General features: G+C 50.3%; 6 protein-coding genes across 7 annotated transcripts; 4 read left to right on the top strand and 2 right to left on the bottom strand.

The window, feature by feature from the left end:
* Positions 1 to 321: 321 nt before the first annotated feature.
* L3040_002001 (uncharacterized protein) lies at positions 322 to 3,278 on the bottom strand (the record flags this gene model as incomplete). Of its 2 annotated transcripts, none has more annotated exons than XM_066156976.1 (6): positions 322 to 1,028; positions 1,085 to 2,119; positions 2,215 to 2,864; positions 2,914 to 2,999; positions 3,052 to 3,141; positions 3,240 to 3,278. In XM_066156976.1, the coding sequence occupies 6 exons, from the start codon at positions 3,276 to 3,278 to the stop codon at positions 322 to 324; spliced, it is 2,607 nt and encodes an 868-aa protein (XP_066012976.1). The 2 variants fall into 2 exon arrangements, with proteins under 2 accessions (XP_066012976.1, XP_007289496.1); XM_007289434.1 differs by having other exon boundaries at positions 3,052 to 3,144.
* Positions 3,279 to 3,862: 584 nt separating this feature from the next.
* On the top strand, positions 3,863 to 5,243 carry L3040_002002 (uncharacterized protein; the record flags this gene model as incomplete). The annotated part of the gene is made up of 4 exons (XM_007289433.2): positions 3,863 to 3,930; positions 3,991 to 4,090; positions 4,208 to 5,152; positions 5,208 to 5,243. The coding sequence occupies 4 exons, from the start codon at positions 3,863 to 3,865 to the stop codon at positions 5,241 to 5,243; spliced, it is 1,149 nt and encodes a 382-aa protein (XP_007289495.2).
* Positions 5,244 to 5,953: 710 nt separating this feature from the next.
* On the bottom strand, positions 5,954 to 6,405 carry L3040_002003 (uncharacterized protein; the record flags this gene model as incomplete). The annotated part of the gene is made up of 2 exons (XM_007289432.1): positions 5,954 to 6,235; positions 6,394 to 6,405. 2 exons carry the CDS (start codon positions 6,403 to 6,405, stop codon positions 5,954 to 5,956), a joined length of 294 nt encoding a protein of 97 aa, XP_007289494.1.
* A 2,390-nt stretch (positions 6,406 to 8,795) lies between these two features.
* Positions 8,796 to 9,230, top strand: L3040_002004 (uncharacterized protein; the record flags this gene model as incomplete). Its single annotated transcript, XM_066156977.1, has 1 exon — positions 8,796 to 9,230. The coding sequence occupies one exon, from the start codon at positions 8,796 to 8,798 to the stop codon at positions 9,228 to 9,230; it is 435 nt and encodes a 144-aa protein (XP_066012977.1).
* A 120-nt stretch (positions 9,231 to 9,350) lies between these two features.
* On the top strand, positions 9,351 to 9,986 carry L3040_002005 (uncharacterized protein; the record flags this gene model as incomplete). Its single annotated transcript, XM_007289431.2, has 1 exon — positions 9,351 to 9,986. One exon carries the CDS (start codon positions 9,351 to 9,353, stop codon positions 9,984 to 9,986), a length of 636 nt encoding a protein of 211 aa, XP_007289493.2.
* A 2,624-nt stretch (positions 9,987 to 12,610) lies between these two features.
* L3040_002006 (uncharacterized protein) lies at positions 12,611 to 15,393 on the top strand (the record flags this gene model as incomplete). The annotated part of the gene is made up of 4 exons (XM_007289430.1): positions 12,611 to 12,769; positions 12,824 to 13,117; positions 13,168 to 13,277; positions 13,329 to 15,393. 4 exons carry the CDS (start codon positions 12,611 to 12,613, stop codon positions 15,391 to 15,393), a joined length of 2,628 nt encoding a protein of 875 aa, XP_007289492.1.
* Positions 15,394 to 15,644: the final 251 nt, after the last annotated feature.

The following is a 15,644-nucleotide window of genomic DNA, read 5'->3' on the forward strand; positions in this document are numbered from 1 at the left end:
GCCTTCTCCTCGCAGATAATGCGCTGCGAGAGGAGTACCTACCTAATTCCTGCAAGAACAATAACCAAGATGATCCGACAACAGCCAGCGACCAGCGGCAGCGGGAAATGTGCTTGCTCAGAGGTTGTTGATTAATAATTAGCAGGCCTTGGTTTGGTTGGCAATAGCATTAATTGTAGGTACTCAAGAGTACAGATATCAAATTACAAATAATCGTTCATGTATGTCTCGCTCGCTTCATCGAAACCAAGAAATGCACCTTCCTCCATGCCTTTTTTTCCTACCCTATGCATGCAGTCCCATATCCATGATCCCACCCACCTATCTCGCCTCGTATTTACCACTCGCCAACTTCTTCATCGCAGGAACGACGGTCCAGCTGCTTTCCGGGGTCACGGGCGAGGCGCCTGCAATACTCTCATCTGCAAAGGGGTCGTCGTTCTCCACCTTCTCCTTTCCTTCACCTAGGTCGAGTTTGGAGATGCTGATACCGCTGCTAAACGGCAAGTCTACAGGACTAATCATGTCCCACCGAATCTCGAGGTGTCCTGGTTCTGGCATGGCTCCTTCGACCCCGGATAATTTGCAGATAACCTTTTGCGTGGTACTGTCCAGAGTGACATCGCCAAGACGCCAATAGATGAGCGAATTTGCTGCTGAATGGATTCCATTGGGCCTGCTTTGGCAACCGGTAGCCCGCGCACCTGTGTAATATGCAATCAAAACAACATTCTTAAAAGCGACAGGTTGAGAGCTGAAGGCAGGGTTAAGACCGTAATGGAAAACCATCAAGAGTTTGTTTCCATCAGTCTTCCATCCAGGCCTAAATTGAATGGGCGCTTGTGCTTCCATGTTTTGCTCGTCGACATGGACTCGGTATGTGAATGCGATGGATGGCTTTGCCGAGACATGAGCAAGGTCGATCATGAACTCATCCGGCTTCTGCTCATCGAGACGATGAACAAATGTTTTGTCTTCTGCAATGGCTTCCATGTTCGGGAAGTTATCTATACGGATAGTCTCTTTCGCTTCCGAGCTGTTAGTACTATAAGAATCCCAGCTCGAAATAATAGCCTGGACTGACCTGGAACTGAGGTATCATCGGAGATTTTGTTGTGAATCAACGCAATCTCTCCGACAATCTTCACCGATTTGACTTTAAGACTCTCAAGGGTCACGCTTATGGTTTCAATTATCGAAGCATGCAAGCCAGGCTCATTGTGCTCATCGTGCTTGGTAATAGGCTTGGTTGTTAGCGAATGACCAGACCGGATTGAGATGGTATCGGAAACACTTGGAGCGCTTGCGTGATGACTAGTTGACAGAGCCGCAAGAGCAGCAGCTCGGCCAACAGGTGCAAGGTTGGGAGAAGGAGGGTAGTAGCTGTTCGGGCTTGACACCTCGAGAGATTTCGATGTCGAAGGCACAAACACGGTGTTTCGAACGTCTCTTCGACCCCTAATGGTACCGGTGGAGCGGCTCGGCATGTTCGCAGATTTGAGTGTATTAGCAACGTTGGCCAAGGCAGCTTGAGCGTCTGCGTCTTGTTCCGGTATAGGCTCTGGACGAATGTCAACATTGTATTGCTGTTGCTCAACGTCTGCGGCCGCCTCCTGCTGTGCTTGGGATATTGGGTCATTCATAGTGACAGGTACGGAAAACCCCTCTGAGTCTTTCTCGGGAACAGCGACTGAGTCGGATGGAGGAGGGCCAGGGGGCGGCTGAACATTTGATAGATCCGGCACATTTGAGGAATTAGAGCCATTGGGCGCATGAGATGAGGTGCCATCAAAGCTGTCTGCTAAATATTGCGATTGGGGATTTACAGTGTTTTTGTGGCCGTTCGCCTGGGATCTGGGGCTACGAGGCGGAGAAGAAGCTTCTGCAAGTGAAGAAAGTCGGTTGTCAGGTGCCGTCAAGTCTCGCAAATTGTTGGCCGAACCTCGAGGGGATGGACTTGGACGGCCCTCTCTGCTTGCCAAACTGCGATTACCGAATGGCGGAAATCCTATGTTGGGTGAGGGGGTACGTCCATAACCGCTGATACTTTGTCGTCTTCGGCCCATGATGGTACCAAACCCCCTCTTGAACTTTGACTCCAGGCTCGATTCGGTGTTTTCTAGGATTAAGTCAGCATTATTTGTCAATGCCAGCATTTTCCAAGATTGGAGATTGTCAAAATTCTGAAATCGAAGGGTCGTGGCTTCGTCTTACCATGCTCTTGCTTTCCAGAATGCTCGCTTCGATTATCGGTGTTTGTTGCAGCAGGAATCGATGGAGGCATATTGGTATTTCCAGTCATAGCATTTCCTGTCACGAATCCTTGTCTTCCCGCAGGCCTTCTCTCCACAACAGGCTTGCCAGAAACAACAGTTTGTGCCCAACTTTGAATCTCGATCGACGTATCAACCTCTACCATGACCCCCAGGGCGCTCTCCACGATGCTTTGACACCTGTTGAGGTTATCCATCTCTTGTGTTTCATACTGGGTAAGGGCATCCCGCAGATGATTGAGCCGGCCCTCGTCCACAGATTGCAGCGTTTCGAGTATGAAAGGTGCTTGGTTGTTCCATTGCGTGGATGCTGTCTGCAGCCTTGCAGCAGCAGCTTCAACTTTATAAGCACTGGCCTTGCCTCCCCTCTGCATCAATTTTTCGGATTTGCTTTGCGCATCTTCTAGCTCTTTGGCCATGGCTCCTAAATTGCCTTGTATCGTGGGAAACTCTGCCATCTCGCGATTTTTCGTCGGGAAGTTACGTAGTTGTAATTCGACTTCATTATTTATCCGGTCCGCAAGCATGGCGTGTGATCTGGCGATTTCGTCAGTCGAAGAGGCAATCTTCTTCCACGGTGTATCGAAGACCCTTGGAATAACGTCAGCTGCAGTCCAAAGCTCCAACTCGAAAGTTATACCCGAGATCTTGCCCTACTTCTGGCAGTGGCCTCCTCGCAAGCTTCCGCAGACCTGCAACATATGCTTCCTCGACCTTCCGGCGTTCCTACCAATGTGTGAGCGCTCTTGTCCAAGGCCTTTTCGTCTGTTCAACCTACGGCAAGCCAATCCGCAACCTCCGAGTTGAGCTTGCCAATCCTCTTCACACGCTCATTGACTTCTGCGGACACGGCTTTCGGGGTCAGGCGCTCCTTGAGGTCAATCAGCGAGGACTCTGCAGATGATGCGAGCTGGCGGGGCTTCTGTTCGCGCCGCTGCTGCTGCTGCTGCTGCTGCTGCTGCTTACCAGTATCGCAGGATATTCTGTTCGCGACAAAGCTTCCATTGTGACGGTTTTTTGCAGACACTCAGAGTCGGGTACGGGTACGGCGACAGCGCATGCTAAGCAATAGTCTGATTAATACAAAGGATATGTATGCGACAGCTGTGGGTGTTTGTGAGAATATGCCAAGAGGGAGTGAGGGTTGTCGGCAGGGAGGTTGCTGTTTATCTCTCTTGGTCTGGCTGGTGTTCGACGATGGAATGATTCGAGAAGGCGCGGCTATAAAGCGGATCCTCCGAGCCAAGCAAACATCCCCTGGCCCCACGAGAGATCCCGCGAGAGTTCGGGCACGCATTCCATTCCTTAAATACTTGTGCTTGAATCCTCTTCACGCATCAATTCAACCAATCCTTGTTTGCATTCGATAGCCACATGCACTGATCTATATCGGTTTCACAGAGAGGTCCCAATGCGGTAATGAGCAAACTCAGCTCTGCTCGATTGGGGCTTTCTACATGTACCTCGGTTTGAGGCGCCCCCTCGCCAACCGAGTAAACAAGGCCGGCCAGCACAACACATCTTCTACTATCTATCTGTAAGTCAACCTCGGCTGGCTTCGTGCAAGGAATGGGCGCCAAAATCCGAGCATGGCTTCAACGTCGAATTGGAGATCGGAATTGGGCGCTGCAAATCGCTACGAAAACATAGAGAAGCTGTAGGTGCTCCCTCTCATGGCGTTTGTGTCGTCGCTGATTCATGCTAACTCTGTATCTAGGAGAAGGAGCATCGAGGCGAAGGGCTTAAGCTCGACTGGAACGGCACACAAGTCAGCCTTTGCCGTGGAGACAGAGGCCTACAACACATCTGAGTCGAGGGTATGGCCTCTCTGCTGGTTGATTGTTATATCACGTGACTAACATCAACTCCATCCATGTGCCATTCAAGAGGCAGCTTACTCCTATACTTTCCATAATGCTAACAAGAAGGCCCAGGAAGCATACGATGAAGCATGCAGTGCCATCATCGATGAGCCTCCTCCGGATCTCTCCTTCCCAGAGCACGAACCCACCACCCCTGGCCTCCCCATCGGCAACTACTCATCCTGCCATCACATTGCCGCAGGCCTGATATCAGAAGTCTACCAAAGCAAGCTCCTCGCCCTAAAAGTCATCACCGAAACCCGTAATATAGAGCCACACAATCCCCTCCGAGAAGCGAAGATCCTCACTGAGCTCTCCCACCGCTCCATCATCAAGCTCACCGAAACATTCAAAGACCAAGAAGGCCGCTTAGTTCTCGTCTTCCCCTTCGTCCCTCTGACCCTCGCCAAAGTGATTGGTAGAGGCGCAGTACCAGAAGAGATTACGAAAGCATGCTTTAGAGATCTATTGTCGGCGCTAGCTTATTTACATGAAAGCGGCATTATCCATCGCGACATCAAACCTTCTAATCTCCTCCTCGCATCCAAAACTGGACCAGCGTATCTCTCCGACTTTGGCACGGCATGGCATCCCACCCTCTCAGCCGGCGATGAGCCCGCCCACCACAAGGTCCTCGAAGTAGGCACAACCTGCTACCGCGCCCCCGAAACCCTCTTCGGGAACCGAGCTTACGGCACGAGTCTCGACATGTGGGCCGCGGGCACCATGCTCGTGGAGTGTCTGCGGAAGCCGCCGACGCCGCTGTTCGAGTCGCGAGAGACGTCTGAGGATGGGAATCAGCTGGGTCTGATTCTGAGTATTTTCAAGACCGTAGGCACGCCGACGGAAGAGATCTGGCCAGAGGCGAGGGCGTTCTCCACGCCGCCGTTTAAGTGGTATCAGGCGTTTCCGGGCAAGTCATGGGAGGAGCTGCTTCCGGGTGTAGATGAGCATGCGAGGGATCTAGTCGGGAGGCTGGTGTGCTTTGAGAGTGGGAGGAGAGCTACTGCTGCGGAGGTGGGTTCTCGCCCTTTTGACTTATATGTGACTCTGCTAACTAGGAGCGTCCCAGTCATTAGCACATCCTTATCTTAGCAACACCAGATAGATAGATACATACCCGCAAGCTACTCCAGTAACTTCATCGAGGTCCGAAAGTCTCAGCCATTCATTTGATGTGAGCTCTCTGGTGTGCAAAATTTGCTTTTCGCGACTAGATGCCACAAGCGAGTATTGAGATTCTCCATAATAAAAGACGGGAATGAAGCAAAAGAGGGCCACTAGAGGAAAGTATCGCGCAGAATTTACACGAAAATCACATAGCAGGGACTTCGTATGATATATACCATGCTGCATGCATTTCCTCCCAGAAACCGAGAAGGAGAAAATCTCGAATTTAGGTAACGAGATTCCGGGGGAAGGGGCCATAGTACCGCCAGATTCCTAGACTGGGAAAATCTCAAGTCGGCGACTCAGTATGTCTTATATCATATATCTCGGAGGGGCCAAATACAAGGCATACCCAGCCCGTCGCACTCGTATATTGCAACATCGCAACATCTTTACACCGCACCGTAATCCTAACTCCCAGGACAGCGGTGGAATAAGCCGAAACAAATTCGCAAGTCAAGCCACACCAGTGAAATCAAATCAGTCGTTAACGCCGTGAATCGTATCCGGAGCCTCCGCCCGTGACCACATGCATCGGCGCTCCCCAAACTACCAGCCGAAAAACGCCATCGCTGACCCTGGGAGAGAAGTGAATGAGGAAAGGGAGAGGACGGGAAGAGAGGAGCATGAGAGCTAGACAGGAAAATCTCAAGAGCGGCAAGAGCACTGTCTGCTCGTGCATCCGCGCCCATCGTCCGCCGAGGAGCTGGCAAAGAACTCGCCGCGGGCCGAGCAGCGCGCGCCGTGGTGCGCGACGCAGTCGTCGGCCGAGTCGCCGGAGCGGCAGTTGACGTAGTACGGGCGGTCCGCGTCGGCTGGATTGGCGTCGCCGACGTCCGGGGGGTAGGTGATCTCGACGGTGTAGTCTCGGAGAGCAGGGAGCGCGGCGGTGAGGGTCGTGAGGAGGGTGAGTAGGAGCGTGATGAGGAGCTGGGGGGCGGGCGGTTCTTAGCTGTGGGCTGGCTTACTTTGTGGTATGTATGGGTGCGATGGGTTTGGAAGTGGGATTCGATCTGAGAGGATAGGAGGTGAGAGGGGAGAGGGGGAAAGATGGATGGGTGGGTGGGTGTTTTGAAGGCTGGACCTACTTGGACTTTCATCCTTGCGGTTTCTTGAGAGGGACGTTTGTAAAGCGTGTGTCTTTTGAATGATGTATCTGTTTTGGAAGTTAGAGCTGTAGTAGCAGAGGGTGATATCTCAATGGCAGGTGTACCGAGGTGATGCTTCGACAGGCTCTTGTTGACTTGATGTTGTTGAGACCGGTGTCTGAGACGTGTGTGTATATGCTTGAAAGTGGTAATCAAAGTTAATGTGGGAGCACGGTCTCATATATGAAGAGAGAAAGTACGGAGCCTCGCTAGAGATTTCCTTCCTGCATCGAAGTATCAGAGGCGAGTTAAGTGACTGGAGCGTTTTCGCTTAGGACACCTTCTTTCGAACAAGCGAGATAGGAAGCAGAAAGGAGAGCTGTTGATTCTGTGTCAATTAGGCCAAATACGACGTGTGAGATGAAGGATCATGCAAAATTCAGGTACCACTCTTCATGCAGTGCGACCAATACGACACTTGTAACGGTGTTACACTGCGGGGGGTGGTGGGATATGTCGTACCTCCACAGGAGAGAAGTTCACTCCAGCTGAGCAAATGTATTTTATGGGAATTTGAACAAAGACAGCCGACCTACTCTTCTACGCACAATATATCCATATCCAAAACTAAAGCCAACACATAAGATCCATTTGAGAGAACTTTCCCTGACGAGCTCCACCAATGATGTGCTATCGAAGGATATGAATCCGGGAACCCGAGGTCTGGATCAGATACAAACCGTGCAGGTAATCCTCCTCTACTTTTGTAACATTAAAAGTGACGGTCCCGGCAATCCTCGAGGGAAATGACATGTGGGCTACACAGTTTCAGACAGGGTACAGAAAGCTGTGTCGTTGATCAACACGCAGGCACGTCGGGTACCTGCATTCATGGGAAGAGGCATGCGTAGCGAAAGCTTGTACCACCATTTGAGCGGCATATGAGATGAGACGCTAAAGTACATGTCAGTCAATACCTGGTCCATTCAGCCACGCTTGTAGCACCTGCCAGCGGAGTGCCGTGCCTGGTAGCATCTCCAAGGGTGGCACTTCCCATGCGGAGCTAGCTCTGGGATAGCGGTATCCAAATCAGAAGTTACTTGTCTCAGCGTGATTTTTTTGTACAATTTTGGAGATGGGTTCTTCTCAGTTGGTGATTCTAAACTGCTGGTCTTGCTGTATGGTGTGGGTGGGTGTCAACTACTCCTGCGACGCGGCCGAGCGCAGGAAACAAATCGAAAAGCCTAGCAAACAATATTGAAAGCCCAACGAGGTCAACTCGCTCGACAGTATTGATAGCCCCAGTATCACTTCTATCCTCAACTACTTAGCCTAGTGGTAGTTATCGACGAGCCAATGGGTGAGGTCTGGACGCATGCATGTAGTATCCCCTGAAATCGTCGAGAGCCTTTCTCAGACCCGCCTCCTCGAGGCTGATCTATTTATAATTGACCATGGAAGGTACAACAGACTGTGACGGATACTCACCTTCTTAGCATGATAAACACTGCTCTTGCTTCTGTGGCAGGGCTCTCGACCAAATTCTTAGGTCCTTAAGCTTCTCTTCCAGGATGTATTCCGCTCGATAATCTTAGCATATATGGGAGATACCATTCGGCATCTACATAATTTAAAGGGGAGTAACAGTTCTAGTGCCGGAATCTGATGTTGAATTTTAGGTCTGGGCAGTTAAAAGTAGTAAAGTGTATGTTATCTGGGCAGAGAGGCTAAGATTGTAGCAGAAATGACTGGTACAGACCTCATCATCTACCTGCATTATAAGTTACTAGATTTCAGTTTCATTCACACAATCGAAGTGTCTCCAGTTTCGTCTCCAAAGATACTTACTTCATAGGTCTCCGATTTCGCGAGGGAGAAAGTAAACAAAACAGGCACCAGAATAGTAAGAACTCATCCTGGACAACCACTTAGCAGAATTTTGGCAGTAAAGAACTTTTAGTCTTCTATTACATGAACTACGCTTGGTCCAGAGCTGCAGCTAGCTTAATGCCCGAGCCGTAGACTGATCTGTCACCAAGTTGTACAAAATTTGTTTCTGTTGAGCTTATCTTACGTTCGTTAAAGACTATTTAGCATTTTTCAAAGCATCTGTCTGGCCCAAAAGGGAATAGAGCTCCATTGATCGTTTGTGTGTAACTTCAAGTGACACCTGAACATCAAAGCTTCCTTTCAATCCTGGAAAATCCATCGAGGAAAGCCATATGAAACTCGTAGGCTTTGAAGCGACACAGAATTAGATCGACATCCGATGAAAGCTTGGCCTGGCAACAGTATCGCAGAAACTTCATGTACGCATCGGAAACTCTTCTCGGCAACTGGGATTTTCAATCACAGGGATATGTCGATATAAAACGGGCGTGGCCACTGCAAGTCTAAACTCCATGATGAGCAAGTCCAAATACCACGCAGAAACATCCACTACAAATATCAACCTCGCCGAAATGGTCATGGACTCCGACCTCTCTGACCCAGCACCCTTGCAAGCCACGAACAAGCCGCAATTACAGTTTCCACAAATTCGCTCGCCACCTCCTTCACCCTCCTCGACTCCAGCCCGCTCGATGCTCATCCGCCCCATCGACATCCCACACCGCCTCTACCGCGTCGAGTTTCAGACTTCCAAATCCCCTACCTCACCAGACCTCGTCGGCTTCGCAGCAGCAGAAGCCAGCATCCCCTTTCCGAGAACCGTCTCGGCCCTTCAAGACGAGGTCCGCAACCACCTGCTACAGCAATTCTCAGGCTGCGGCCACGAAAGCCTAGACGCTAGTCCCTTCATCTCGCTCTTTGCCGATCTGCGAGCGGTCGAGGACTAGATCATGAGCTTTATGCAAGAGCCGGAGAGGGAGGAGCTGAATTTGACGGCTGAGGAAAGCTTTATCTGGGTTGGGGAGGGACTGGGGGAGTCGTAGAGGGTGTGGGCTGCTGACGGGAGGATGTTGAGTGTAGTGGTCAGGGTAAGTGACTATCTGGAGGACGGAGAAGGGGAGAGTGATGTTGGGGAGTATCTGGCTTGGAAGAGCGTTAAGGGGGATGCTGTGTATCCTGTGGAAAGCGGTGGATACTGGGACATCAAGAAAAAGAGGATTTGTGAGGTAAGGGGGACGCTAGACGCGGTGAGGGCCGAGGGACAGCTGAGTGTTGAGGGTTCTGAAAAGGATGAGGAGGAAGGAAGAGTCGGCATGGGCGATTCGATCGGAGAATTTGGTGAAGCAGAAGGCGGCGATGCGAGACCGAGACGGAGCGGAAGGTTCAGCCAAGACGCGACAGCCGTCAGTTTGTGTGAAGGTGGAAGCCAGAAGCCGACACACTCGCAACTCTTCAACTGCGGTAGCTCGGAGGGCTTCGAAGACGAGACTGAAACTCAGGAAGTCTTGGCTGTCAAGCGAGGTCGATCGAATGTTTGGCCGGTGAGATCTATCCTGGATCACCGACCTGCAGGCAGTACACAGAAGGGCGCGAGGGGGTACCAGGTTTACTGGGGCTCGCCATGTAAATTTACATGGCTCAAGACTAATAATATCCGAAGAGGATCGATTGAAGAGTATTGGAAGGGTAGGGAGAAGAATTAAGAGAGCATTAAATCTTTGGCGGGACCATGAAATGGTCTAGTATCCGTAGACCAATACGATAGCCTTTACGGGCAGGGAATTGGTTCAATGATTACCTCTTCTCGAATTCCCCAGTTTTTTACTTACTTCTCTCTCTCTCGCAATTCGACCCTACTGCAGTTGCGATGGCGTCTGTATAGGCACGGCGAAGCTGAGGCGATTGTTTACTTACGTACTTTGCCAAGATGGACACTCGGCTAAGCGGGCCCCCTGATTTCCCCCTAAGCGAGCCGGACCGACACCCACTCGTGCCAGCCATATCTCCTTTGAGAAATACGTTGATAGAATTTAGAGGACGGCAAGAGAGGAAACACTGCGTCGGTAAAATCACATTCAAATAACGCCATAAAGTCCCCCTCTCGATATCAGCGTCGCCACAGAAACGGGAAACCAGCTTCCGCCGCTGCCCTCCAACGCCATCAGTTCTGGAACAGAGAGATATATACATAGAGAATGATCAGCAAACCCTAAGAATGACGTATAGTATAAAATACAAGATCTACGTCTTATCTGTTGACGTTATTGTCCTACAGCTACTAATATTTCCGCTAATGAACAATTCTGCCAATGTTTTACTCAAGTCCTTCGCTTCACATTTGCGGCCGCTTCTCACTTTCTCGCTTCTTTCTTCCCACACAGAGGGAAAAAAAATATATCTAAGTTATATAACTCAAGTCTGAGCTTCAATTTCATCGACTGGTGGGGACCGCGCGTTGGCTCAGTGGCTATAAGCCGCTTGCCACTTTGCGAGGCTCCCAACAGTTGATATCAAAATGATCAGAACGAAAAACCTATTCAATTAGGTTTGTAGACTGGAACCTCATAACATCATACCCATGAATTGAGCTTTCAGTTGATTTTTGCTAAAAATCTGCATGAATAAAATTAATTAATCATTTTTTTTATTCGGTCTGGTCGCCATGCAGCGCTTCTCTACCTTTGAACATCAATTCGCAGTTTCGGCTGACGAGCATCTAGTCTGACGCAACTGAACTCTTGACCCAGGATTCGATTGATGGGAAGGTGCTTTCTGTTGTTGGTGTTTTGTGGCAGAAGTATAAGTGTAATCCTTCGACGTCTTACAAGAAAGACTGAGAGAGCTGAAGGCATTCTGGCCTAGAAAAAGGGAAGTCTCGGAACCACTTTTGACACGCTTGTGTAGTTGTGAATTCGTACTGGACAGCTGGGATGAGCGATCGCTGGGCGAGGCCGATGGGGCTTGACATGTTCCGAGCGCTTCTTGCGTAAATAGAACAGGTAGTAAATCAAATTCGATATGCCTCGACGAGTACTTCAGTAGTTTCCGAGAAGTCTCCGCAGATATTCTCGCGAGATTCGATTGTAAGAGGCCGGATTACCAATCGAATGATCTCAATAAATCAAGGCCGGTGGTTCAAAGATTGCCTGGGTTCAGCAGCCATATTAACATTATTGATCAGAGAGCACCAGATGTTCTTGTGGAAATGATAGGAGCAATACCGGCCTCGTATGCGACCGATCGGCGCATCGTACAGTAGTGATACCGGGTTTGTACGCGACCACCAGATGAATAAAATCATCTCAAACTCCTCAACCACATCATTTGATGTATGTTAGTACCTTCATTCTGCAGTGTACCGTTAGAACTACAGCTGCCGCCGACCAATTCTGTTCAAGTTGCATCGATCGCGGAATTGCTAACAGCGTCTCATGTGGCCTTAGAGCGCCTCTCAGCAGCTGTCTGCTCGTATTGATGGATCGACTTATACATTATAGCAAAGTAGCACCAACGTTCGACCTTGGACTTGTGGACGCGATTTACTCGCGTGAGCCCTACACTCTTTTGGATAGATAGAAGAGCATTCGAGCTCGTCCAGATAGAACCAAGCATAGGATTTCTCCCATCGTGTTTCCGCCCTTTTCGAAGTTCTCATTATCGTGGTGGTCAGAACGTGAAGTAGGCGAAGCGAAGGAGGACAATCCCGATGTGATTGATGGATCTGAGACAGAGAAAGATACCTAGATAGATAGGAAGGCCTGATCATTTCCTTTCCCATTACAGGCTTAGTGAGCAACAAAGTAACAGAACAGGACACAGTAGAACGAACATAGTACAGCGTTAGAATTTTGAGAGAATAAAGTAGAGACCCCATTTGAATTGGCATCAACGGAAAATGCATTGGAAGATAGACAGATGGTTATCTGTGTGTATCTGGACAGAGACACAGGATTGGGGCGCTAAGCCCAGGCAATTGGCGGTCAATTAGCGTGTTTACATGGCAGAATCTCTACCAAAATCCCAAACTCGCGAATCTTGTCTCTGCGCATCTCACCAACAGATCTCAATCTAAAACCAACACCAACAACTGTGCCCGAGGATATCTGGCATATCGACGCGTATAACGCGACAATTGCTACTGACCAGACCTCAGAAAAAAGATATTCCAATCCTCCAACCCCGATCCGCCACCAAAACCCGCACACCCGACCTGCAAAAGTCGACGCGGTCCAACTTGCGCCCCACAACAAACCATCCGCGCACCTGGTACTGAGATCCATTTCCGTATACCTAGATACACCAACCATAACACGAATCCAACGCGAAAATGGCGATTGGAGATATCGCAGACGAACACTTCACATACGAGGCACGGCTCGCATCGTTCCTCACCCCGCAGCCGCTGTCAAAACGAAGAGCTTCGAACGCGAGTACAAAAGGCGGAAAGTCCGTGAAATGGCCTCACAGATTTCTCTCGGGCGCCGAGGTTTGTGCCAATCACACGAGGTGATATCTGTAAAGCTTTCTAACGCGCCTCTAGCTTGCCAAAGCCGGTTTCTTCTTCCACCCGCTACCTTCCAACCCCGATAATGTCGTTTGCTTCCTCTGCCATAAAGCCCTAGATGGATGGGAGGAGGGCGATGATCCATTGGCGGAACACTTAAAGCATTCGTCGGACTGTGGGTGGGCGATTCTTGCTGCTGTTGAGAAGCAGGTCGCGGATTTTGGCCTAGAACACCCTTCAAGCTCCAGGATGATTGAGGCGCGGCAAGCTACGTTTGCAGATAAATGGCCGCACGAGAGCAAGAAGGGCTGGAAGTGCAAGGTCCAGCAGGTGTGTTGGGAGATTTCGTAGATTTTTTACAAAGCTAATGTCACAACCAGATGGTGGACGCGGGGTGGAAGTATACTCCCACACCAGAATACGACGATATGGCAACTTGCGTGTATTGTGCTCTTGCTCTAGATGGATGGGAAAACTCAGACAAGCCAATGTGAGTATTCAGGTCGTTCTTGCCTCCAGTGACATTGCTAAACAGCGGTAGGGATGAGCATTTAAAGCGATCATCGGATTGCCCTTTCTTCTCTCTGGTCAATAAACGCGTAAAAAGTCCAGCTCCAAAACGAGCCAAGTCGAAGAAAGAAAGAGCATCTAAAGCCTCAAGATTATCTACTCAATCGGCATTCACAGTTGCTTCCGAGGCACCAGAAGACCTCCCGGCAGAGGAGGAGGACAGCATCTTAACGACAGCTACGAATGCAACTATGAAAAGGATGGGACAGGCCAAGAAAGTTCCAGCTGCAAAGGGAAGGAAGACGAGGACTAAGAAGGGCGAACCTGTCGAAGTTGAGCCCGAGCCCGAGGATGATAGCGTCGAAATGGACGAAGCGCCCAAACCAACTCGAGGGAGAAAGCGAAAGAGTGAGGAACGACAATTAGACGAAGCCCCGGGCATCGATACGGTACCACCGCCAGCGAAGAGACGCGTTACAAGAACAAGAGGGAGCACTGTCCTCGAAGATTCGATGATCAGTGTTGATGAAGAGCCTCAAAATAAACCCAAGGGGCGAAAGGGGAGACCTTCTCGCAAGGGTTCAACTGCATCTGTTGCACCGACGAGAGCACCAATGTCTATTCCAGACGATGAAGAAATCGACCGGGCTCTCGAAGCTGATCTTGAGCGACAAGTAACAGAGGATGAGGGAGATCTTGTGGCGATGGCTCCTGTAAAGAAACCAAGGGCCAGCAGAGCCACCACTAGAGCGCACTCGATGTTCGATGCAGCCCCAATAGATATTGACGAGGCTACTATCGACGCTGAACTTGAAGCAATGGAAGTCAGCCCCAGACCTCTTCCCAAGGCGAAGGGCGCCAAAGGGAAACAGCCTCGAAAGGTTTCTGCCAAACAACGAGCTGCAGACAGAAAAGCGGCTGATGATGCGGCTGAAGCAGAACGTCGAGCCCAGGAGGAAGCCGAGGAAGCATCCCAGCAGATTTCAGCCGAGCTCGAAGATAGTATTTCGATGCAGCGTTCCTCCCCAGTCGTCGAACAGAAGAAACAGCAACCCACTGCTCTTCAAGCACCGAAGAAAGCTTCTGGGAGAGTCACGAGGGGATCTGTCACGTCCAATGTCTCTATGCCGGAGGATTCGATAGACGACCATGTAGACGGATCTGAAAATGACACCGATGCTAGTGTGGCTAGTCAATCTACTGTTGTTCGAGGAGGCCCGACCAAACGTGGTAGCACGATAAGAAAGGGCAGAGGTGGTATAGGTGGTAGAAAAGGGCTAAGCAGAAACATCGAGGAGATCGTCCGTAAAGTGCAAGAGCCCGAAGAGTCCATCCCTTCGACAAGAAACAAGCGGATAACTCACATGAAGAAGGTCAGCGTGGTTGAGGAGACCTACTACTCTCCGGCCCCAGAATTACAGGTTGATGAGCTAGAGCCAGCTGAAGATGAGCCCGCTACCAAGATTTTGAAGGCGAAACCAGCAAAGGGAAAAGGCCGGCCTCGCAAAATATCAATCGAAGAACCGGAGGCTGAGGCGGAAATCGAGGACTCTATCCTTGAAGAACCTGTTTATCGCGAGCCCACCCCAACTAAAGCTTCATCTCCGATGCGGTCTCCCACACCACCACCCAATGAGATGACACCGTCGCAATCACCCCAATCCTCAGATGCCGAGAACCACCCTCCCTCCTCGAAGCCTTCTGCCCTTGCCCCAAGGACCACTACTCCGAACAATGCAAGACCACGCATGCCTCTATCCGAAACAACTCCCATGATGTCGCCCTCCAAACGCAATATTATTGCAGGCCTCCAAAGCAAGCAGCCATGGACCTCCGTCGACCTTGAGACCATCTTTATGAAGTCACCCAGCGCGGAGAAGCCAGTGACTGACATCTTCGGCGGCGCCGTGCAGAAGATCAAGGATGGGGAGCTGACGAGCCCCGAGAAGAAGATGACCGTGGAGGAGTGGATCCAGCACAATGCTGCCACGGCAGAAGAAAAGCTGAGAAGTGAGTGTGAGAGGATGGTCGGTCTATTCGAAAGCGAGGGGACCAGAGCCATGCGAGCTTTGGAAGGCGTTGAGTGCTTGGAATAGTAGCAGCAGTGGAGACTTCATGATCGCCTATGTGCATTCCTTCACGATCGCTTATGCTGCTTTGGGACATGGATACGAAGTATATGAAACCAGGCGTAATGGGATGGTACAAAGCACTGTATTGCCTCCTCCTCGTTCACGGGTGTCAGAATTGAGTTATTAATGTTCGTTCATTGCAATGCAAATGTGTAATGTCATGTCTGGAAGCGACGTGATCTGATAACTATGCAGAACACCGGTCCAGTAGGGTA

The sequence above is a fragment of the Drepanopeziza brunnea genome, assembly GCF_022702325.1.
Source record: "Drepanopeziza brunnea f. sp. 'multigermtubi' strain 214-2 chromosome Unknown ctg2, whole genome shotgun sequence".
Taxonomy (NCBI): domain Eukaryota; kingdom Fungi; phylum Ascomycota; class Leotiomycetes; order Helotiales; family Drepanopezizaceae; genus Drepanopeziza; species Drepanopeziza brunnea.